The sequence below is a fragment of the Mastomys coucha genome, unplaced genomic scaffold (genome assembly GCF_008632895.1).
Source record: "Mastomys coucha isolate ucsf_1 unplaced genomic scaffold, UCSF_Mcou_1 pScaffold6, whole genome shotgun sequence".
NCBI lineage: Eukaryota > Metazoa > Chordata > Mammalia > Rodentia > Muridae > Mastomys > Mastomys coucha.
Genome location: NW_022196912.1, coordinates 22,329,840 through 22,354,145, shown reverse-complemented (window position 1 = coordinate 22,354,145; position 24,306 = coordinate 22,329,840). Strand labels below are relative to the sequence as shown.

The following is a 24,306-nucleotide window of genomic DNA, read 5'->3' as shown; positions in this document are numbered from 1 at the left end:
CTCCTCTCCTCTCCTCTCCTCTCCTCTCCTTTCCTTTCCTTTCTTTTTGACATGGAAACAATCTAGGTCTCTGAAGAGGATGACTAGGTAGGTAGAGGGAGAGTCCTTGGGGACGGTGAGTCAGCATAAGAAAGACCAGAAATTCAATACTGGGAAGTCACTCTGAGGTCTGTAGGTAAACATTTAATAGAATACTGATTATAATTTTATGCAGTCAGGGAGGAATTTTAGTCCTGGGAGAGAAAAACAAAATAATGAAGGGAATATTTAAGGAACAGCTGGAGAGAAGGTAATTGGAATTCAGCTTAGCCTGTCTGGAAAAAAAAATAAAACACTCAACAGGAGTTAGTGTGGTTAAGTGGTTATGTAAAGACTAGTAAAGTCAGTAGGGAACAGGAAAGGGGGTGAGGAAGGGGGAGGGAGATCAAGAAGATATGCCATTCCTGAATGGGAGAGTAGAACATATACAGGAAATAACCCAGAGAGCCAGAGGATGAGAGTGAGCACGGTATAGGCAGAGAGCATCCCAGGGATGTTAAGGATCCATTTCCAAGCTTACACAGGCCAGCACTGGCCTGCAGGGTGAGATGGCCAGGGCTAGGGGAAGAGGTGATGCCTGAGGGCGGTCACGTATCCGTGTCTGCAAATGCAGTGTCTTGCTCTGAGACAGAAGGAATTGAGCTTTTTTTGTTTTTTTTCTAAAGACAAGATTTCGGTACATTTCATTTTCCTTAAAACCATGTTTCTATTCCCAAAGAGTTTCTGGTCCAATTAACTTAGGAATTTGTTGATTTAATAAGCATTTTCTGAACACATACTGGGTTGAGCGCTGTGCAAGAAGGATAAAGAGAAATAATGACCATCCTTTTCTGAAGGAGCCTAATTGATAAGAATCAATGTGGCCCAGTGCTGTGCGAATACTAAAAGAGACATGGACTAGCCAGGAAATGCTCACAATAAGGGAAACCACAGTCAGCCCTACATGCCATGCATGGGTCCCAACAGAAGCTTTGTTGGGGCTAAGATGTGTCTTCTTGAAGCAGGAGAAGCACTGCTGTCAAGGATCAAGGAGAGCTGAAGCTTTATGTGTGTTGATCCGAATGAATAGAGTCCAAAGACATGGGGTGAGCCAGGCTGGAGAGCTGGGCAGCGGGCAGCCTGAGCAAGGCTTTGGCTTTGGGTGCTGGGCTGAAGAGGAGCTCAGAGATGAGCCTGTGTTGGGCAGGTGTCCACTGAGCTCCCCAGCATAGATGAACAGGCTGAGTGGTTCACCTGCTCTGCCACCACAACCTCCATGTGATCCATTTAGAGACTTCCTGCAGGAGGAGTCTCTCAGGCTACTCTCAAGGACTTCAATTATTGCTCTTTGGAATTAGCAGCAGGAGAGAATTCAGTCCCCTGTGACTTCCTCCTTGGGTACCTTTTAGGCAAAGAATTTATCTCACCAGCATGCCGACCTGACATGGATACCCATACCCATGTAAGTTTGTTGAGCATGGCAGCATGTGTTTGCAATCCCAGCACAGTGGAGGGAGAGACAGCTTGAGTCTTAGCCTAATTGGTAGACCCAGGCCATAATAATATGAGAAGATTCTATCTTAAAAAATGAACAAAGCAAGGTGGATGGCTCCTGAGGAAAAGTATTTGAGGTTGGCCTCTAGCCTTCAGATGCATGCACACCCATATGTGGATTTGCACACCCAAAATCGGGGACACGGAGGGGGCAGAATGCATACTGCTTTCCCTGGACCCATTAGACACTGTGCTTCTGAGCTGTGGCGCAGGAGGACCTAGCTTTTCCACAGCCTCTTACTCTCAGGAAGTCAGTGGATTGTAGTGAGTCTCAAGTTTAGAGCCCAACCTAACCTCAGAAAGTTGTGACCTTCTGTAAATGTCCTCCAGTCTCCTACCAAACCAAACCAAACCAAACCAACCAATCAAATAACAACAATAACAACCACAACCACAACAAGACCTTTCCCACTGGCAAAGGGAGAAGATCAGTAATTTGAAAGCTGGAGGGAGGCTCATTCACTGAGCTTTAGTGATGTAAAATTCTCTCAGGAGTAAACACTGCACCAAATCTGTTTGCAGACTTTGTGAAGCCTTTTAAATTTGAAATCCCATGGTGGCTACAGCTTTTAACTAAGGCTCTGAACCATAAGAGAACGCATTTCTGCCAAAGCCTGGAGATTAGTGAGGCATGTAGGCACAGTGCTGTAAACAAAACAGAAGGGGAAAAGAGCACCCAGGAGCAGGCCAGGCATAAGAAGCCAAGGTTTGCTTTGAGGCTGGGGATGAATGGTAAGTCCAGCTGGGCTACCTCGAGGTCTGCAGCACTTTTCTCAAACCCTGGAGCCGTCACTAACAGTTGTCCAGACAGTTTGTTTCAAATAAAAAAAAAGCCTGTGATTCCATCATGCCATTCTGTGTCTTCACCACAGACAAGCTTGGCTTCTGAGAGATGAGGAGAACTACCCAGTGTGGGCTTTGGGAGACAAGGGAGGAGCGACCTGGCTCCTTCAGATGGACCTTGCCTCCAGCAGTGAAGGCATCATACTTAACAGTTTCTGTTCCTCAAACTGCTGGCTCTCCCTAATCAGTTTCTTGCGTGAGACAACTCTTGATTTTTGCCCTTTGCTTTGAATGGGAAGGATTGCATTTATACCATAGGGGATATGCACATAGTTTATAGTTAGTTATTGGGGGAGGGGCACATAGGGTTAGAGCGTAAAACGTTGCATTGAATGGTGTGGGTTCAATGCAGTCTTCATACCTGTGTGATGCTGGGAAGATCTCTCAGCATCCTTACTATAAGATGCGTAGAACTGTAAGATGCTGGAAAATGAGTACCAAGCAGTTCCACAGCCTCCTCCTGCATGGTGTCCTCCTCCTCCTCCTTTCAATGGTTTTCTTTGTGCAAATTAGGGAGAGTGCAGGATGGAAGAGGGCTGCCGCTCAGGCTACAGGTGTTGGCCTTCTCCAGACTGTAACTTTGTCCCTACCAGATTCTTTATGTCTGAGGATTTAGAAGTCATCAGGAGAGAACACAGGGAGCAGGTTAATAACTAGGTGTGAGGATCTCAAGGCTGCATGGTACTGCTGGTATTCAATGGCATTTGGGAAACACTAAAAGACATTTTCAGAAAGAAGATAATGCACTGGGCATTGAAGAATGCATATGATCCTCTGGTGGAAATAGGGTAAGGGTAATCAAGCTAGAAAAAAATAACTCATTTTCCCTATTTCTGCCAAAGTGGGAAGGGAAGGCGGGGAGGGACAATGGCAATCTGCATCAAGCTTAAGGAAGACAACAAAGGTTGTCTCTGTTCTGAGATCAATTTATAGTATGGGGAGACATTCTTGTATTTGTGCATCAGCCACAGGTGCTGGAATCCTCACTGGAAATGAAAGCAGCAGTAGAGATACTGTGAGAACAGCACGGTACTGAAGAGAAGAGTGTCCTTTCCTTTCAGCTTTGACCCCAGGGCATTTGCTCCAAGCATAGGCTGGGTGATATAGGTCCAGCCAATAGACTTTGTTCCTTAACATAGTCTTTGAGGACAGCCGGTGGGTTTGTTGCCAAATGAAGGAGTAAGAGCTAAGGGAGTGGATGGGAGGTATCTAGATGACAAACACAAAGGGATATCACAGCCCCAGCTTGTCATTGACCTCCTCAAGTTGACTGGCCCCTTGCCCAGCCTTACTCTGTGTGATATATACCTTCCTCTCTTTAGTATCTAGCCAGCCCCTTCCCCTCTAGAGCAAGCAAGCTCTTTGGATATCATGCCTGCTGACCATGAACACTCCCACAGCACTTGTGTGAAATAATCATCATAGTTCTCTCTCCATGGCCCTCTAATACCTGCTTCTGTCCAACTCCAGACTGTACTGTGAGGCCCTAGAAACTGTAAGAAGCACCAGTATCCTCGTGACACCAGTGGCTGAAGAAAACTCATAAACCTTCGTTGTCAGAAGATATGAATGAATGAGAGAATTTCTTGCTCCCAATGGGCTATCACCTAAATGCCTCGATTTATTCTAATATCTTTGTCCCTGCTGGGAAATGCTGAGCTTCAATAAATACTTCTGAGGTGAGACGTGATTCTGTCAATCCATTTTGACTTCTCTTTGTATACAATGTCTATTTATCATTATGGGATTTGCCAAGATGCTGTTCTGACAAGCCAGGGGTTACAGGTATTCACAACTCTCTCATCCTTCTGGTGTTCAATCCATCAAATATCTGGGGCAGAGTAGAAAAACAAAAGCAGCAAGCTCAAAAGACCCTACTACAAGCCTTCAGCTGTCAAGCCAGGAAGGTCAAAGCTGGCAGAAGCAGATGGTCTTCCCATTTATTATATTATATATATATATTTTTGATGCCTGTCAATGAAAGCAATTGTGAGTAAAAGTTCTATCTGCCAGGAAAGGAATTGTCCTTTGTACTTAGTGGCAACCTTCACAGATGAGGAACGCTTTGACAGCTGCCTTCTGAGTCCCAGGAAAGAATACATATCTATCCTAAAGTGTAGGTGGAGGGCGGGGAGACATGACTTGTCTGCCCATTGACTGAACATTCTTCTGTGATCTCCAACGGAGCCTTAACATTATCTTTAGGTCCAAAGCACAGGTTTAAAAACTGCTGCATTGTGGAGCTATCTTTAAATTGACCTACACAGCTATCACTGAATGCCTACTATGTGCTACCCACTATGCCAGATGCTTGGGGGATTAAAAGATCTGCAAGCCAAGGTCTCCACTCTCAAGGCTGTGGCTCAGAATTAGATGGGTTTCTGTGAGAAGAGCTTTTCCTAATGGATGAGAACAGCTCTGTCTTTCCTCAGAGCTAGGCATGGGGCCAGGACTTAACTGCAAGGCCCTCTGGGGAGATGGCAAGACAAAAGAAAATGAACCCAGCAAACTGTATTCCCCTGTGTTGCCCCTGACTACAGACAAATCACAGAGCCTTTCTAGGTTCAGCTTACTCGTCTATAAAATGAGAATAACGTACATGGTGAAAATCATAGTGAAGATGAAATGGGTTACTGAATGCTGATGCACCTGGTAAACTCAACAAGCACAGTGCAGAAAATTCTCACTGTAACCATTACCTGGTATGTGTCTGCCTCCTAAGAACAGAACAGGGCTGTGCAGCTGGGACCCAGATGAGGGTCAACACATGATATTTTAATATATGAAAAGGATGTATATACCAATGGGTAAGTATCTAGATGTATATATGGAGAGATGGAGAAATAACACAGACACACACACACACACACACACACACACACACACGGGTCCATGGTAGATGGATAGATGTCTTTTATAGATGCACTCATCATGATGGTTATACAGATGGCTGGATAAATCAGTGAAAGAGATTTTCTCTGACTCTAACAGCTATGAGTTCTCTCTAATCTCTGCTGTATTTTTAGTTTCATAGTGTCCTGTGCCTTCAAAAATCCTTCTGGAAGTATTTGTGGGTGCAGTGAAGACAAGTCCTATACACGACTCAAGAGCATTCCAGCTGTCTTAGTTTGAGGAATGCACAGTCAAGCTTAGGCTGCAGTTGGAGAGTGTAATCTTTAGTCTGTCTACCTACGAGTAGCAGAACAACGACTATCCATTTCACATTAGTCTATCACGCACTTCCCAGCTTTTTCTTTCCTCGGTATTGCTTAGTCAAGTGGTTATGTAAATCTAGCAGCTTATGTGATCAAGCAATTAAGCTGAGATGATAGCCATGATTCTTAATTTTTGATGTAGAGTGGAGTCCCCAATGAGTTTTCTAAAAATACACATGCTCGTGCCCCATTCAAAGATGAATAAATCAGACGAAGCACTGAGGATAGGTCTCAGTTTTTGAAAAGGTATGGTTCTAATTTGTGCCATCAAAGTTCTAGATATATCATGTTGGAGACAGACCAGATCCTACAGAGAATCTCAGCACTTTACAAGTTGCCTCAATATTATTACCCGAAATGATGAGAAATATGGCAAACCCAGGCACCATGAATTGCACTGTTGCTCCACCACAATTAACCCAGTGAGTCACACTAAGTATGAGGAAAATCAGTTCATCTTTTAGATCTGATTATGTTTAGGTCCCATAACCATGGTGAGTCTGGAGAAAGAGCAGCCCTGGACCCCTTAGAAGGACAGACAGCTGCAGATGTGGTAGGACAGTTTAGCATAGGTTCTACACATTGTCCTGTTTGAGCTTCACAATGAGCCATGGGGTAGAGTAATTATTGTCATCTTATTAAGATTTTCTCAAGCTCTCCGTAGTGGGTTGACAGCAAGTCTCAAGAATACTTAGATTCTGTGTCCTATGAACACCTGTGCCAGAGAACTCTGATCTCATGATTATTACTTAGGTAGAATATCCAGGAAATATGCCTCTGACAAGCCAGGGTGTGAGTTTTAAGGCTTTTAAAAATTATCTTTAAAGCCTTTGAATGGCTCTCTCTTTTTAGTGTAAATCACCCAGACATTAAAGCCCTTATTGTATATTTATTAGTGTGTTATTCAGACCAAGGGGAAAGAGAGGGAAGCTGACACCATGAATGACTTTGAAAGTAAGAAAAAGCTGGGCTTGAAATTAAATCATTGTGACACTGCCACTCGAGGGCATCAATTGCAATAAATGATCACCTTTTTTAAATTCCTGATCCCGTTTATCATGCAGTCAGGATTGGAGGAGAACTTAGGCAGGATGTTGACTGCTAAGGGCTCTGCATTGGTGACACTTGGCACAGTGCCCTGGGAAGCCTGAAGTTAAACCCAGCACAACTCTGCAAAAGTAACCAGCTCTCTTTCGAAGCAAGTACCCCTTTGCTTGAGTACTTCCCGGGGACCAGCTCTCACTCAGCCCCAAGAGACCATGTTGGTCTATCAACTTTCAAGAAAATCCAAGATTCTGTGTGCTGTATGCTGGGGAGCAAAGGTCCCTGGGGGAAGGATGTAAGAATTGCCCCTGTGGTAGCCAGGCGGGACCAAACTACAGAGATGGAGAGAACAACTGATTGTTGACCAACAGCTGGGCAGCATCTGGAGAAGCGGTTGCTGTACAGAGTGGTTCTTGGATGGTAGAGTATCCCTATGATGTCTTCCAGAGGAAATGAGACACCAAAGCTGGAAAGGGCTATGGTTATTCATGCTATCAGCCACATTATGTTACATTAGCCTTGTGCATATCCCTGGTTGAATCACTACTCTATTTAAAGCTGAGATCATGGGTCAAACCTATTTGCCTAAGAGTGACCTCCAGCTTGGACCAGTGTCCATCTTCACTTGAGCATGTATCTATAGATTTCCATTTGAAGGAAGTGGATTTGGGCATTTCCTATCACAGCTACTCAGCCAGGAGGTGACAGGAAAGAACATGGAAGAGCTCTTGCATACATGTATGGTGGTGAGTCCTCGCTGTAGAAAAGTGAGACTTTTGCATAGAGGACTATCTCAGTACTCTTCCATCTTCTGCAACAGGCACATTGGCACTGAGATGCCCCTGCCAGATTCACTGGACTCAAACCTCAATGTCAACACATCTTTTAGATTTATGTCTTCCAAGTATTAGCAATTCAAGTGATTGGCAACTCTTATACCCTCGGGGACCAATTGTTCCCTTCACACACTACGGAGTTCTGGTCACACATAATAAAATCCCCAGATAGTCATGGCTTCAGGAGAAATCTGTGTGCTTAGAGAGGCAGGAAGACTTGAGAGGGATAGCTGGGAACGGGCCCAGGAAATTCTCTCCTACAGCCTTATACACCACAAACCCTTAAGCCTGTGTTCCAGAGGCCAGAAAGCCACGAGCTATGCATAGTTGATTACCTTGGGATCTGTCTTGTTAAGACATATCACCAGAGCAGCATGGCACAGCAGGCAGCTCACGGGCAAAAGCAGGGTCTGTCTAAGCATCTTACTGTCTCTAGGACATAGCTGTCGCCATTTGACTTGTCTTCATTAATGGACTGGATGTTCCTTGAAAGCTATGGTCATGTGTTCTTTGGCTCTGCCATGTCACTTCCCACAGGAAAGGCATGAATTGCACTTTGGAAAACAAATGCTTATATGGAAAAAGAGCTAGCATCATTACGTATCTCTTACAGTTGGGCATAATGTGAGCCATTTTTCTTATGCCATATCAACGTATCAAATAGGTGCTATTATATTCTCTCCAGTCACGAGGACTTAGTGACAGCTCATTTCTAGCTTTATTGATGCATTCTACCTATTGATAGCCAGCCAGACCTGGGCTGTTTGGATAGCCCTGGTTGTCTCTTTCCTTGCTTCTGTAGTCATTTTGTCTGGGTGGTAAGCAGACACCCTGGCCTTCATTTCTCTGTCACCCAGGAGACCCCTTCCAAAGCCAGGCAATCTTGGCAGACTCCGCTGCTCATGCCCCGACATGCTCTACTGCTTTTCAGGTGACTAGGAGCAGCGACTGTGAGCCCCCACTGCCCTTTCCTCTGCCTCCCAGTGATTCTAGGCAGGCTGCTGCTCCCTGAGCTGCCACTGTGGAAGCAGGACTCAAGGGCCCTTGGGACCTGGGGGAGTGTTACTTGCCATTCTGCTCCACTGAGTCCAGCTCTCCCCAGCTTACTTGGTTCTTTCTATTCCCTCCATTGTGGCTGTAACATTGAATCTCGCTTCCCAATGGCCAGTCTCCAACCTACCATCTCCTCTGATGAGAAGGAGGCAGTCCCATTGTAATCATCACATTCAGCATCAACAAGTTGTCACATATCCTCCTTGCTGCTCTGAGCGCTGTGCTACTGAAGGAGTAACCTTTCAGTGATAGGATCCATTGGTGTCTCCTGGCAGGACCCCATAAGCTGAGACTAGATTAATATCCATTAGAACAGACCATATTAAGTTACAAAATGTAGCCTTCTACACTTGCCTTATACCCAGTCTGCAGAATGTCCCATCCTTGAAAAGGACCCTCAGCCGCATGTGGACAGGGTCAGTAGCATCATTCCTAATGTTCAGATGAGGAAATGAAGGCTGAAGAAGACATGGGATTTGCCTGAAGCCAGAACACTGTCTGCAGTGGGCTTAACCTTGTATATTCTTTGTAACCCTGATCTAACTTCCAAATACCCAGAGCTCTCTGATCTTATCAAAGCTGATCAGCGAATAGCAAGATAGGATTTTAAATTCAGGATTTCTCATTCAGCACAGCACCTGAACTATGATTTTCCTGCTAAACTACCATGACCTGATTAAGCTCGGACAGCAGTGGATGAAAATGCTCTGAAGTCTGGCTGCTGGGTTCAGAATACCTCCAAACTGCTCAGCCTTTGACTTCAGACAGGTTAATTGGCTTCACTGAATGTCTTCATTTGCAATACAGGAGATGACAGCAACAATGCATTTCATTGTGGTCTTATGAGTACTAAGTAAGAAAACACATGTCGGGAGGGTACAGCAGTGACTGCTCAGTACATCTAGGAAGTGCTATATAGATTTTAACCACAGCCCTGTTATTACTGTGATACAAACTAAGCTTAATATATCATCGTAACCCATGACCAACCACAGTGACTGACACACTGTCATGAATGCAGGACTCAAGTTGAGAACATAAGTCTTGTGATATAGCATGGAGTAGGTTTACTCATTCCCTGGCCTTAGTTACTATGTTTTTAAGTTAAAAAGTTTGAAACCAGACAATTCCCATTGTTTTTCTCAGCTCTACAATGCTCCTTAGAACTGATAGGTTCTCAATATGGATGCTTTTACTGAGAGAGAACACTTAGAAAAATATCTGGGGATGTTTTTGTTTGGCACATCGGGGAGGGTTGCTCATGTCCTGATGACGTCTAGTTTAGTAGAGGCCAAGGCTACTGGTAGAAAATGCACAGGACACCCCCACCTAACAAAGAGAATTCTTCTAGTCCAAATGTCAATAATGTGAAGCTGAGAGACTCCGATCTAACTTACAAATACACAGAGCTCTCTGATTTGCTAGACAAGGGCCTTGTGTCAAGTAGTTTGCCAAGATGCCCAAGAGAACAAACCTCCTCGATGCAGTAGAATGGGCTATTGATTGTCCCTTGTGCTGACACCTCACACCCCCATCATATTGATCTAGCTGGAAGTAAGAAGCTGGCCTAAGGCATCTTTAATTTAAAGTTGGAATCATTCCTGTACATCATTGAAGTCTACAATGCCTCTGCCAGGGATGGGGAGAACATCTCTCTATGTGAGATTCTTGAGCCTAGGATAAAGTCTCTCTAGATGTGGAGGATCCACATCACCACATTTGGCTTAGTATAATCCTTATTCCCCTCTCCTGTCTCAGATCACACCCTGCAGAGGGCAGCTCAACCCCTCTGGTGATCAGAAAGAGATCACACCAGACAGTGGGATGGATCTTGAACTTGTTGGCTACAGCAGTCTTAAGGAAATTCATGGTCCATCTACACAGTGGGGTGATGGTTTCCCTGGTCTCATCATCAGGGAAGGAAGGCTGTCCCTGAAGATATTTGCATCACATGGTTCCAGATTTGTCTTGAGAGGATGGAAATCATCTTTGGCAAGGTTCTGTTAGCTCAGTTCTCTTTCTCAGACCTCCTTACCCCTATTCTCCACTTGAACAGTCTCACTTTTCAGTGGGTTTTAGCTTTACTGGAAAGACTACAAACCAGGGGACGGGCATGGTATCTGGATCAGGTAACGCTACTTTCTATTAACTCTATCTTTGTACATGTTCTCATGTGTAAAATAGGAATTCACTTGGCCATGATGAACATGGGAAGATACTGAGGCAAATAGGATTGTTTGGTAGTCACCACAGAGGAGCCACAAGAACAGAGGCACTGACATGTGGGAGGTGTGGATGTTCCCTCACATTCATGGGGATTGTAGACTTCTCTCAAAGTGTGATCTCTGACTCCAGTCATCTATGACATCAGTGATCCTGCCTAACCAGCAGAACCCTCGGGGTTCATTGTTTGAAGGCCCAGCAGCTCCAACATGTACTCCCTGGTATCTGCCAGGCTGCCTGAGGAGGGAACATTGGAAATGGTAAGTCAAATTAATCAACTCATGAGGCTGTCATGTTCTGAGCCACTGGTTCTGCTGTGCCAATGGATGGGAGGCCTTACCCTTTGGACTTTCCACTGGAAAAGAACAACAAGATGAAAAAAAAGCCCTAGTGCTTGAAAACAGTTTGTCCAAAGCAATGGGCAGCCAAGACACCTAACACTCCTTATTTATAGTGACTAGAATAGAGCAAGGGACTCAAAGAGGCACTTCAAAAGCAAAAAGATGGATCTGAGTCTAGCTATGGGATTAGCATCCTTACTGGTATTAGATGCCACTACTAAGTGAATGCCAGTGTCATGATCATATCTATCCTGAATACCCTCCCCCAAGTCCTCAGAGACTCCTACCAATGCACCCTTCCTAGCACTTCTCTCCCCCCTCCCAGGATCTCTCTGGTCTCTTCCCCCACCTCTTTCTCTCTCCCAGTCCAAAAGGTACTGCATATATACACACAGGTGTGATGGGACCATCTACTGCAACATGGGGACCCTCAAGTGGACATACCTCCAAAGAAAAGTGAATCTTCTTTCCCTAACAACCATCAACTGCCAGTAACTCCTCATCCAGGAGTTGGGGCTCAGGAGCCCTCTCCCACCCATACCATTGACTTTACTGGCATAATCGTGTGCATGTGATCACTGAACTCCTATGAGTTCAGGTTTGCAACATTCTTGTCATCTCTAGTGAAAGAATAAATCAAGCAAAGAAATGAAAAGAAAAGATTTCATTCCTCCTGGGGTTGCCTTGGTGTGTGGTCCTTCTAGATACAACTGAATACAGATGGATCCTTAGCATGGGATGAGGAAGCACTGAAGAAACCGTATAGCCTTCTTGGAAAAGCAATAGTCAAAATTCCATGTATGCACCCCACAGGGAAAGAGAATGTGAGACAGGCATCATCACAAGGGACTCTCCTCAAGAGCTGTTTTCTCGAGAGGAAAACATTCTGAACATAGCTCCAAAGTCATAATCTTTCTCTTCTAGCCATTACAAAGAAGGACCATTGCCTTTGTTGACTGAAAAGTCATCAAATATGTGGCCACTCAGAACTGAGCTCTTAATATACATTGATACATCTTGATAAATAATTTATATTACAAAAGGAATGAAGACAAAAAGGCAGACAGAGACCTGCCTACTTCAAGTTGCTTTCCCATGCCATTTCTTATAGAAGCCCAATGGATCACTGAGAAAGCAAGTTACATTTCCAGGAAGGGTGATTGTAAAGTTATGCACATCTGGAAAGTTCTAGAACAAAGCTCTCTTCTAATCTCTTATAGGTTAATGGTGGAATGTGTCCCTGACTAATCCCATTTTCAGGCCTCATGGTCTCATAGGATCTGCTTGGGTGGTTGCACTATTTTGTCTTTTCCCTTCCTTGCCCACATTCTGCTGATAAAACCTATTTTCTGGTATATTAAATTGATTTCATGGCAGCTGTTTAACATTCTCTTTAGCTGTTTGCTCCTTGGCTCCATCTGGACCTTGGGGCATGAATATCTTTAACATTCACACATTAAGTGCCCAGTCTGACAGCTGGTCCTCTGGCCTTTGGAAGGACCACTAGCAGGGCAGTCCAGGGAACCCACAGATCAAGGCCTGAGGCACTACCTGGGGGATATTAGCAGTAATGGTTCAATCTGGACCTACCCATTAAAGGACAATTGAGAGTCTTAAGTAGATGTCAGAGTCTGGAAATGTGCATTCCAAAGCCAAATCACCTTCTAAAAATCAATTTGGACCTTGGAAAGACTTACCCATGTTTCCCTGGGGTAGGCACCAGAAGAATCTCTCTTCCAGCTTCGTTGTGGGGCAGGAGCTGGGCAACATATCTCCCAGAAGGCTGAAGATGTCTGTGCACCGAGACAGCCAGCGTACAGTGGTCACTACTGCTCCTCATCCATGGGCTCAGAATGGTATGCTTGGAATCTGCAGAGGTGTTCAGGAGGAGGAAGGAGCCTGGAAAGAGGAAAGGAAATTGAATCTGAAGATATATCCAAGCAGGAGGGCAAACAGTGGTTCTGTGCAAGGGCATGAAGAACAACAGCACTGAACACGGAGGTGCCTGATGTCTCTTCCTTTATACGCACATACCCAGTCCCATTCTCCCCCTCCTAACTTTTCTTAGAAGGTAGTCAGTAAGTCCATCCTGGAGGAGGTGGAGGGTGACCAGGAACAAGGTCTCAATAATCTCTGGGGACAAAGTTCTAACCTGTAGTAGTTTGAATGAGAATGGCCCCAAGGGCTCATAAATTTGAATGTTTGATCACCAGGGAGTGGAATTATTTGAAAGGATTAGTAGGAGTGGTCTTGTTGGAGGAAGGTCACTGGAGGTGAGCTTTGAGATTCTCAAAAGCCCAAGCCAGGCCCAGTGACTGTCTCTCTCCCTTCCTGTTCCCCGTGGATCTGAATATAGAACTCTCAGCTACTTCCCTGGCACCATATCTGTGTGAGTGTTGCCATGCTCCATGCTGTGATGAGAATAGACTAATCCTTTGAAACTGTAAGCAAGCTCCAATTAAATGTTTTTCTTTATAAGAGTTGCCATGGTCATGGTGTCTTTTCACAGCAAAAGAACATTGTGACATACCATTAGTGTCCCCTACTCAATTAGCTCTATGTCCTTCAGCCATGGGGTAGTTTTGTTTGTTTGCTTGTTTGTTTTTTTTTATAGTCTATGAAACAGGAATAAAAGCATCTATTTCAGAGGACTTTCCCCTTGCTTACTAGCTAAGTGATTTTAGGCAAAACAATAGCTTTCTTAGTTTTCCATTTACAGAACAGGGTGGGAAGATTTTACTGAACTCAATACTCTCCCCTACTCCATTTTGGATGTAGTCATGTGAATGTATAACTTGTTTCCACAAAGAAAACCCTAGAAATCCTCTACTGGCTCCACACATGTGGCACTATTTCCTTGTGAGATGAGCTAGATTCTAGTGGCACAGGCCAGATGACCTACAAGAAAGCAGCCGCTCCTGTTCACATAAAAATCATGGCAAGGTTTTATTGTTCCAGGTACTCTCTGCAATGCATTAATTTTGCTTGTAGCACTTCTGAATTGATGCTACAATGTGTGCTACAATGATGCTACAATGTAGATGCTGCTCTTTTTTTTTCCACAGAAACAGTCTTACAACCTTGATTTCCCTTGTGGGAACAAGATAACGAGAGCTCAACCTTCTTAAACCATTCCTCGTACTTTCCAAGGTTTTCTTCTGCACAATTTAATTTACCAACTGGGTGAATGAACTCGTGGTAAAGAACTGTGAAGAAGAAATAGCAGACTCTGTACCAGGAGCCAGCTCTGAGGCTGACAGGGTTGCTCTATGTGAAACTTGTAACATATTAAAAATAGGTAAAAGTAATTTAAGGTTAAAATAAGGATGAAGTGAGTGTGAGGATGCCTTTGAGCCAGATAAAGGACCTGGTGTCAGTGCTAGAATCTGCATGCTATCTCGGTTGAACCATTTCAGCATGGTCTACGGGCATTGGGAAAAATGCTCCACAACTCTCACTACCTAATCTATATCTAAACCTCAATTTACAGTGGAGAATGTTCTTATCATGGGCATAGAGCAAAAGAAAAAAGATTGGAACCACAGACTCAGAACTGGCCATGCTACATGGTACAACCCTTTGCTTCTCAAGAAAAGTAGACTGTCAATCCAGTTGGGGCACTGATGTAATGCCTCCAAAAGTGTCAGCAGTCAGGACCAGTTGCCAGGTGTTCAGAATTCTAAGCAGCGCTCTCCTTGACACCTTCCTTAGCATTAAATGAGTCCTTCTACTAAAATGTGGTCAGGAAAGCTTTGTCTGTGTTGTATAGGCCAGGTACCCAGAAGAACCCTTAGGGGTCAGAGGAGTTGTGGGCATGGGGAAGCATCTTTACTCACTTTGTCCTGCCTCCAGATTCCTCTAACTGGATGATTATTTTGAGTAACCATCTAAGCACTGGCTCTTCCTTGGGCACACTGACAGGAACAGAGCAGCAACTGAGTTACCAACATATAGCACAGACACTACAATGATTAAAACACTTTGGGAAAGCAGGGAGGGAGCTGGAGGTCCATTGTAGGAAGAGCCATATGGAACATAATCTTGACCTTAGGGGCTAGAGAGAAGGCTCAGCATTTAAGAACATTTGCTGTTTTTACAGAGGATGCAGGTTCTATTACCAGCACCCACATGGCTGCTCAAAATTGTTGGTAATTCTACTTCCAGGGGATCTGACAACCTCTTCAGACCTCCAATAGTACCAGGCATGAACTTGATACACATATATACATGCAGGCAAAACACTGCACACATAAAGTGAATCAATCATTTTAAAAAGTTAAGAAAAGCTCTTGACCTTATATCTTTTTTAAAAATGAATTTTATTTTTAAATTGTGTGTGAGAGAGGGGAGAGGAAAAGGGTAGGAGGGAAAGCTGAAGGGAGGGAGGGAGGGAGGGGGGAGGGAAGAGGAGGGAGGGAAGGAGGGAGGGAGGGAGAAAGAGAGAGAGAGACAGAGACAGAGACAGAGAGAGAGCGTGTTTGTGAAAGTTAATGCAGTGCTCAATCACATCGGGAGAGAGAGGGAGGGAGGGAGAGAGAGAGAGGGGGGGGGAGAATGTTTGTGAAAGTTAGTGCAGTGCCTAATCACATCCAGCAGGTGCCAGGGCCCTTGGAGGTGGAGGTAGAAATAATTGTGAGCTGCCCCAGTAGGTGCTCAGAACTGAACTCTGGCCCTTTTCAAGAGCAGCCAGTGCTCTCAACTGCTGAGCAATCTCTCCAGCCCCTTGACCTTGTGTCTTAAAGGGGGAGAAAAACCACTGGTATAACCAGTATATGTAAGTAAAAACATATTGGCAAAAAAATATTTGTCTGGAGTGTGGGAAACATGGAGAGAAGACAGAGGGAAAAGATGGCCAGTGAAAAGGGCTGCTGGGACGCGGAGCATTTATCCCTGGGAGATTTCTACTGCTCTTTTGTGGCTAATGAAGAGCCATATAGTTTGAACATGAGAGTCACACAGCCAAAGCAGTACTTCCAGAAGTCTCATATGATTCAGGGACCAGTATCAACCCATATCCTTCTCTACTAGTCCACATTAGTACAAGGGTGTGACTAAATTCACAACACTTAATGTGTTGCTATGGTAAAGAAAGGTGCAGGTTGGGTGCTGGGTGTTTGGGAGGTCTGAGGTTTCCTGGGTTAGGTTCTAGTGCTTTGTCCAGACTGGGTGGGGCTCCTAGAGAGAGTCTCAATTGCATTGTCTTGCTCAGGACTCTTGGGGATATTGTCTGCAGTTAGAATGAAGATTGTCCAATGTCTCATGTGCTCATTTCCAAATAAAGGAGCACTGGCTCTGTGCTGGCCTGAGTTGCTAGACAGTTGAACTGCAAAGGAAAGAGCATGAGTGAAATGAAGGCAGTATCCCCTTTCCCGGAAGATGACATGTATGTGAACACAAAGAACCTGAAGAATCCAGCAGAAATTGCTGGAGTGTTGGATCTGGGGGCACTCCTCATTGCTGCTTCTCTTTCTGGGTGTGCGGGTGCATAGGAAGCCTAGCCCCATAATTAGTATTGCAGTACCTCGATATCAGGGCTCCTAAAGCTCACTGGAGGATGGAGTCTTTCTCAGGTTCTAATATGATGTTTATATGAATTCTATTTTTTTGCAACTGGACTATCAATCAGAGACCCAGCTTAAAGTGTTTTCAATCTCAATGAAACTCTGTAGCTGAGCTCTATCTTTTCATCAGCAGTTTCCTCCACCCAAAAAGGAAAAAATACATTTCATAAGCTCCTTGGGATGTTGTCTGTATAAATCTTTTAAACTCAGTGAAGATCTCAATCTCTCTGTCTCTCTGTCTCTCTCTGTGTCTCTCTGTCTGTCTCTTGTCTCTGTCTATCTCTGTCTCTGTCTTTGTTTCTCTCTCTCTCTCTCTGGTTCCTGTTTATTTCTCTCAGAATAGCTTGGACCTAAGAGGAGATTCCTGAGGTCCCTTCTAATTAAGAAGGGTAGCCTGGACACACACAGGCTTTCACCCTGAGGGGAGGGGAGGCTCAGGGGACCAGAGAGGTAGATGAAAGGACCTTGCCACACAGTGGCTGCCTCATGTTTCCTTTAGTGTGGGTGGTATTGATAGTTATTATTTTTCCTCATCACTAGTATAGGAAGGTATTGCTCTTCTCTCAACCATCAGGACATAAAGCATGAGCTAGAAACCTAAGGTCATGAACCAAAAGGTTTAAAGGTCACGATGTTAGAGGTCAAACAGCCTGTTGCTGATTCAGGCTCTATTTTTGTCTAGTTATAGGTCTTTAAAAAATGATTTAAAGTCTGTAAGTTTGCCCATGTTCAATATAGATAGTGTCTACCTTAAATATGGCTGCCTTGAAGATGAAATCAAATGGCAGGAGCAAGTGACCAGGACGGTGCCTGAACCGCAGCAGTCATGTGAAAAAATGCCACTGCCCTGATTGGACCATGGTGTCTAAGTTTGGAAGTACTGTTGTTTGTTCGTTAGTTGGAATATTGTTTATTTTATGTGAATGGAGTTTTGTTTGTATGTTATCTCTTTGCACCAGAGTGTGTCTACTGCTCATAGGTGCCAGAGAGGGCATCAAATCCTTTGGGACTGGAATTTCAGGTACCATGTGGTTACTGAGAACTGAACCTAAGAGCAGCCAGAGCTCTGAGCCACCAAGCCATTTCTCTAGCCCCAGAGGGTTTTTGATCTAGCGCTGAACTAGAATCAATTGAAGGGGCCGAGTTTCAGCCCTACTTCTGTCAGGGCTAGGCTTTCTTTGTTTATACACTAAAAGGTTGAGTCCTGTCTCTCAGGATCCCTTCAGCTTGAAACTGAGTAATTTTATCTGCCTGACTAGAATATTATAACCTAAAGGAGCCAAGTCAACTCCCTAAGCGCCCAAGTCCTAAACATTCCTTCCCCTAATTCATCTCTCTGAGGGTTCTACACCAACAGTTTCAATCAATTGGTCAAATACAGCTTGAACACTCAGCTGAGAGGAAACTGTGAATCTTGCCCTGCTTCCTCTCTCCTAAGAGGGGCTCCTGGCCGAGCATCCTATGTCTCATGCTTCTACTGAGACTGGCCTTACCTCAGCTTCTCTGGTACTTAACACAGTACCACAATAGGTACTCAGTCAATGTTCTTAGGAAACCGAAGCAATATATACAAGAACAAAACAAGGAAGGGCAATTTATAATAATAGCTTGCAGGGCATGGTTTCCAGATTCTGCTTCTCCAACCAAGTCCCACACCCTGGAAGGCATATTTGAGAGGATTTCTAATTTATTTAAGTGGCTCCTCACATTGTTCAAGATACGATCACAGGGTTATTTGTGGGTGCAACTGTAGTTTCTTCTTTTCACATTAATGACCTTATAAGAGGGATGATAACACCTGTTTTAATTGTTTTACCTTTTATTTTTATTAGTTCTTTGAGAAATTTACGGTCTGTTTTGACTGTATTCATTTCCTCTCAACTACTCTCACATTCCCCAATCACTCCATTCATGTCCAGTGTCTTCTTTCCCTCTGGTGTTTGTTTGTTTGGTTTGGTTTGGTTTGGTTTGGTTTTTCTCTTTTGTATCAGTGCGATTTGGGCTGCACATACATTCTTCAATGTTGTGGCTGTCCACTGGGACTTTGTCCACTTTCCAAGTCCCAAACACTCTTAAAGAAAAGGAATCTTTCTATCCTAGAAACTATCAGTTGTTAACATGTCCTTAGCCAGGGGTGGGACTCTCTGCACCTACCTCCTGTCTCCATGACGGAATTCGTCCTGGCTTGAGCTTGCATAGAGTTTGTGTATGCTGTCATGACCACTGAGTTCAGATGAGCAGCTTCCCTGCTGTGTCCTCCAGAGGACACTGTTCCCTCATTGTCACCCACAGCCTCTGACTCTTAGAGTCTTCCCACCTCCTCTTCTTGGGAGGAGTGGATGTAATACCCATGTCTCCTTTAAAGCTGAGCATGCCTCAGTCTCTTATTCTGTAGGCCTAGCCCAGTGGCCGGTCTCTGTGTTAGTCACCATCCACCACAAATAGAAGCTTCTCTGATAAGGTTGGAAGACACATTACTCTATAAATATAGCAATAAGCCGTTATCAGTTTTTTTTTTAAATCTTGATTTTTATTTAACGTTAGGTCTTGGGCTGTGCTGGGGATCAGGCCTAGTGCTTTGAGCATGTTAGAAGAGCATCCTACCATTGAGCCATACTCCTAGCCCTTGTTTTGACTTCTAAAACATCTCCCATTGTTTGCAATTGCTTACCGTCTGAACTTTACAAGAGGTCTTTTTTGCTTGTTCTGCAAGCTTCAGACATTTGCGGCCAGCTGGGTTATTAGTCACCTTGCTCCTGTCTTCCTGACTCATCCTACTGCCACCACAAGTCAGCTATATTTCTTCGTCACCTTTTCAAGGTTGTGTAAGAATGATTAAGGATTTTCTGTTCTGTTTACAAGTTGATGCCAAACATAAAAAATCAATTAACGGGAATTTTATACTGATGCATACTTATCTATTTACTTACTTATTTATTATGTATTTATTTACTGCAGTGAATGAAAGTTATATTTCTGAACTTCTCTATAGGTTTAGAAGATAACATGTGGCAAGGAAACTGCTTTAAGCATCAATGGTATCAACTGAATTCTTTCTCCCTCTCTGTCTCTGACTCTCGATCTCTCTCTCTCTTACACACACACACACATACAAACACACACTCACCACACTCACACACATACACACACGCACACACACACACACAGTGACTTGTCAAAATTGTGTCACAAATGGAATCATGACTTCTTTGTCAAGGTCCAGGGTCCCAGGACCTTAATTGCTTTTTCCCTTTAATTTGTTTTCTATCTGCCCCTCCTTCCCCATTTCACCCACACCCCTGCTTTTCTCCCTGCAGATTCTGACTTCCTTCATGAATTCTGCATCCCAAGCCTCTGGTACAGCAACACTTCTGAAAAGTTTTCTCATCCAGTTCTGTTAGTCACACTGTCTTTTAAAAAAATAAATTAATTTTTAAAAAATTCACATATGTGTATTATACTTACATACCCTTCCCTATCTTCAAGGAAATTCTCTAGAGAGAGGCATCCTTGAAGATCTTTGAGAATTTGACTTATTTTTTATTTCAAGTTCAGACTTGGCTGATTGGCGGTTTCTTTGGCTCTGCTCCCCATATTAGAAAGCCTCTGAGACCGGAAGGCCTGGCTTTAGAATCTTCTAGTATCCATGAGACTGAAGATAAGACTGATGCTTATTCTATTTCTTAACCTAAAGCTCTGAGATTTCAGGACAACGCATCTACATGCACACCTTCATAAGAACTTACTGGTGGCATTAGCTGGGCTTTCTAAAAAGAAAATCACAAAGGTGAGTTTCCTTCATTTCAGGCAAATGTTTTGCTGTTTCTCTGATTTTTGAATTACCCAGTAGTCTTAGTCTTGGGTCCTTCTGAAGAGATATCTTTCAAGTTAACTGTGTTACCCGACTTCTCTTTCTACCCCGCGTGAGCATCCCTTGTCCAAACTGCTGTGTTTTTGCTATATGGGTGATTCTTGATCAGTTCCTCACATTCAGACCAAGACCAGGAAGGCATGCTCATAGGTGGGTCTTGTTCCTCATGTTACAAGTTCCCCCATGGCGAGTACAGGGGCAGGCCATTTTGCAGGCGTCTCCCTCCCCAGTGCCACCATGAAGGATATGCCACTCTGGGCAGCCACAGTCTCAGTTCACTTAGACTCTTTAGAGAGAACCCTGTTTTCTACTAAAGCATCCCACTACCCTTTTCCCTGGAAACTTATTGACAAGGAGTGGGTAGCAAAGAGTAGACACACAGACCTTCTTGTTCATCCTTCCCGCCCTTGCTCTCCTTCCAGGGATCTCCCTTCCTCCTCCTGATCCCAGCAGGTGTGTGGGGTGCCTCTCTTTGAGTACTGTGGGCCATGCTACTTCTCCATCCACAGTTTCTATTTGTGCATAAGGAGCTATTTGTGTCTCCTATCCTGTTATGATTATGATTCAGGATTTGTTCCTCTAGTGAACTCTTTACATCTACTGTTAGGAAGACCTCAGAAAAGAAAGACAAATGCATGCTCAGTCTACCTTGCTGACAAGAAGCCTCTTAATCATAGTGTTTGAGTGAAAACATGAATAAACAAATGCATGGGTAGATGGATTTCTATCATAATCAATCAAACACCATCCTGGATCACTGGCTAATTGTCCATAGTGCAACAAGCTATTAATTCGTTGTTGTAAGCTATAATTCACTCAGTGATCATGATGCCAATGCTGTTGCGTGGGTATTAGTTTTTGTTTTTGTTTTGTTTTTTTGGCTTTTTGAGACAGTGTAGTCCTAGCTATCATGGAACTTGTTCTGCAGACCTGGCTGTCCTTGAACTCACAGAGATCCACGTTCTTCTGCCTACCAAGTGCTGGGACTGAAGATGTGGACCACTACTTCCTGGCTGCCCTATGGGGTCTTAATAGGTATTATGAGAAAGCTCTGTAAGCCAATGAGCCATATGATTCTTAGACTCAACAAAATAACAAGCCCTTCTGCTAAAGGACTTTTCAGAACTCCAAGATGTCAGTAAATGTTATGACTCTTCAGTAGTGGAATAAAAAAAATGAATACTGCCCAAACTCCGTACACTGTAGAACTCATTTGGGGTTGTGTGGCATGCAGCAGCATGAGGGGTGTTATGGAAACTCTTCTTGAGTCTAGATTCATTCCAAAATCATTTGCAGAGTAAGAAGAAACAATCACAACACACAAGAAGGCAAGCCAGAGTTGAATAACCTATTAGCATCCATGCCTACATTTCTCTCTACTTCTGCATCGCCTATATTTTAATATCTCATCTTTTAGGCCTTTCATGTTTGTCTGAATTCTAGACCATCTTATAATGGACCCAAGCTCCATATGGCAGAAGCATGCCTGTGGAAGGCCTTCTTCGTACTGGTGTGTATTTGAGGAGACTCATAATTTGATCCCATATCTGACTTTGGGATTGTCATTTAAACTAAATATGACAGTCAATAGGTTAATTGCTTGTTGTATTGGGGAAAATCTCTAAAGCATAAAAGTTCAAGACTTGCCCAAGGACCGACGCACGGTAGTGGTGCATCTGGAATTCAGAACAAGGTTTTCAGATTGCTAACCAAACAATGACACAATACTCAGAATCAGGCTGTCCATGATGAGAGTCTATGGGGATGTTTTCAGCTAAGCCCTGTGCTTTGATGCCCATGCATCCCACCATTCTCCTACTCTGCACTCTCACAATGCTGAGGATCAGTCCCAGCAACCAATCTCAACATCTTATTTGACTTTCCCTGAGGGTGGGGCCTAATTTTGAAATCATTTTTGGAGCTTAGGATGGCCCCACACTGGCTAGACAGCTTCGGGGAGTCTTCCTATGGTTCTATGAATCGGCCAAAGTAAATATGCCCCTGGAAGAATTTCCTTATTGTTTATTTTTCAAATCCAAATTCCTACCCTTGGCAGCCCTGACTCATGTGTTGAGATTCAGAGGAGAATTTTGAAATTCAGGGTCATCTTCACTGGCATGCTTCCCAAGAGGGGCATGGCACACACAGAAGCATCGATGATCTAGAAGCTTCTAGAAAACATTTAGTCCACTCAAATTCTTACCTAGGAAGGCAGCTCAGCACAATGCTGGCCAGCGCTAGGTGTTGCAGAAGGTAGCTGAGCAGAGTGAGGTTCCTGCTCCAGTGCACTGGGACTGACATACTCGGTTCCCATGTAAATTATTTGGAATTACCTCTGTGTCCTTGCTTCTCTAGGACTTAAGTGGATTCCTAGTTTCAGCTTTCACTTGGAAGAGAAGTACTTTGAAGCGAAATAATATTAGCTTCTGAAATCAAACAGGAGAAAAGCAAGTGCACTCATTTAAGGGGGATAAGGAAGGTAAGGAGGGTTGCATTTCCTTGCTGGGATTATTATTCATCACACAATGAGTCAAGTTGCAGCCCAGAAGGATTGACACACTTGCACAGTTAATAAATTTCAATAAACTAAAAATGCAAAACAACTTCTGAGGCCCAAGTTAATTGAGGCAAAGTTTCTCTGGAAATGATAAGATATATTTATGATTGTGTGCCTAATGATATATGTATATTTTGATATATGTGGACAGATATAAAGACATAAATGTACATATCTGCAGATGTATATCAGTGTATATATGAGTGTGTTTTTATATATCTCCCTTCAGATCTCTGACCCTGCTAAAAAGAGTAAACTATTGTTTAACAGAAGCAGACGGCTGTTTTTGTTTTAATCCACAAATTTTCACTTAGGAAAAAGGGGAAAAGCCAATAACTTCTGCATACTGAATATGTGTCCTGGGAAGTCAGCAAGAAAAGATAATAAACACAAAGCAAATAAATAGAAGGAAGCAGAAGCTAAAGTGCTGAGAACCCGTTTCCTCCCTGAGAGCTCATTTTGGAAATCCTCAAGGAAGACAGAACAGCACTCGATCTGACGAGAGGGAGGACGAGGGACTGGATGGAAATGAAACAATTGATTTAATCTAACAAGAAAGCAGGCGGAAGGAGGGCTAAGGGCATCTGTCGCTGGATGCACAGGAGGGGTGGAGCCGGGGACAGAGTGGCTCTCCACTTTGGCAAGAAAAGCAGAGTTTTTCTCTTTTCAACTACATTCTCAGCCCTGGAACCAGATTGTTCAATTTGTGCTTTAAGTTCCGATGTCAAGAATAGAAGAATTATCACTGTTACTTATTAGCAATGAGGTAGCAGACCTCATTACATTTACTGTGCATTTCATTGATTATTTCTAGTAGAAATTTTAAAAGATTTTATTTTCTTTAAAAATTGTGAGTATACATGTGCGTGTGTGTGCCTGTGTGTGTGTGTGTGTGTGTGTGTGTGTGCGCGCGCGCGCGCGTGCGCGCGTGTGCACGCACGCACGCATGTGGATGCAGTTGCCTGCATGGGCCAGAGAGGGTGTCATATCTATAAATGCTAGTTACAGGTAGTTTTGAGCTGTCTAATGGATGCTGGGAACTGAACTTGCATCTTCTACAAGAGCAGTATTCCCTTTTAACCTCTGAGCCATCTCTGTGGACTCTAACTCCCCCATCCCCCATTTTTTTTATTATTTTTTTTATTAGATATTTTCTTTATTTACATGTAAATTTCTCCCTTCCCAGTTTC

The 24,306-nt window shown here is 43.8% G+C and overlaps 1 protein-coding gene across 5 annotated transcripts in view; it reads right to left on the bottom strand.

Moving 5' to 3' along the window:
- Alk (ALK receptor tyrosine kinase) overlaps window positions 1-24,306 on the bottom strand; it is a 722,886-nt gene that overhangs the window by 322,126 nt on the left and 376,454 nt on the right. For 4 of the 5 annotated variants that reach the window (XM_031357606.1, XM_031357604.1, XM_031357607.1 and 1 more), the window contains one exon: window positions 12,825-13,026. In XM_031357606.1, the coding sequence (XP_031213466.1) occupies window positions 12,825-13,026 (202 nt within the window). Of the gene's footprint in view, window positions 1-12,824; window positions 13,027-19,359; window positions 19,540-24,306 lie in introns of all 5 variants that reach the window. The other variant, XM_031357608.1, reaches the window with a different exon arrangement.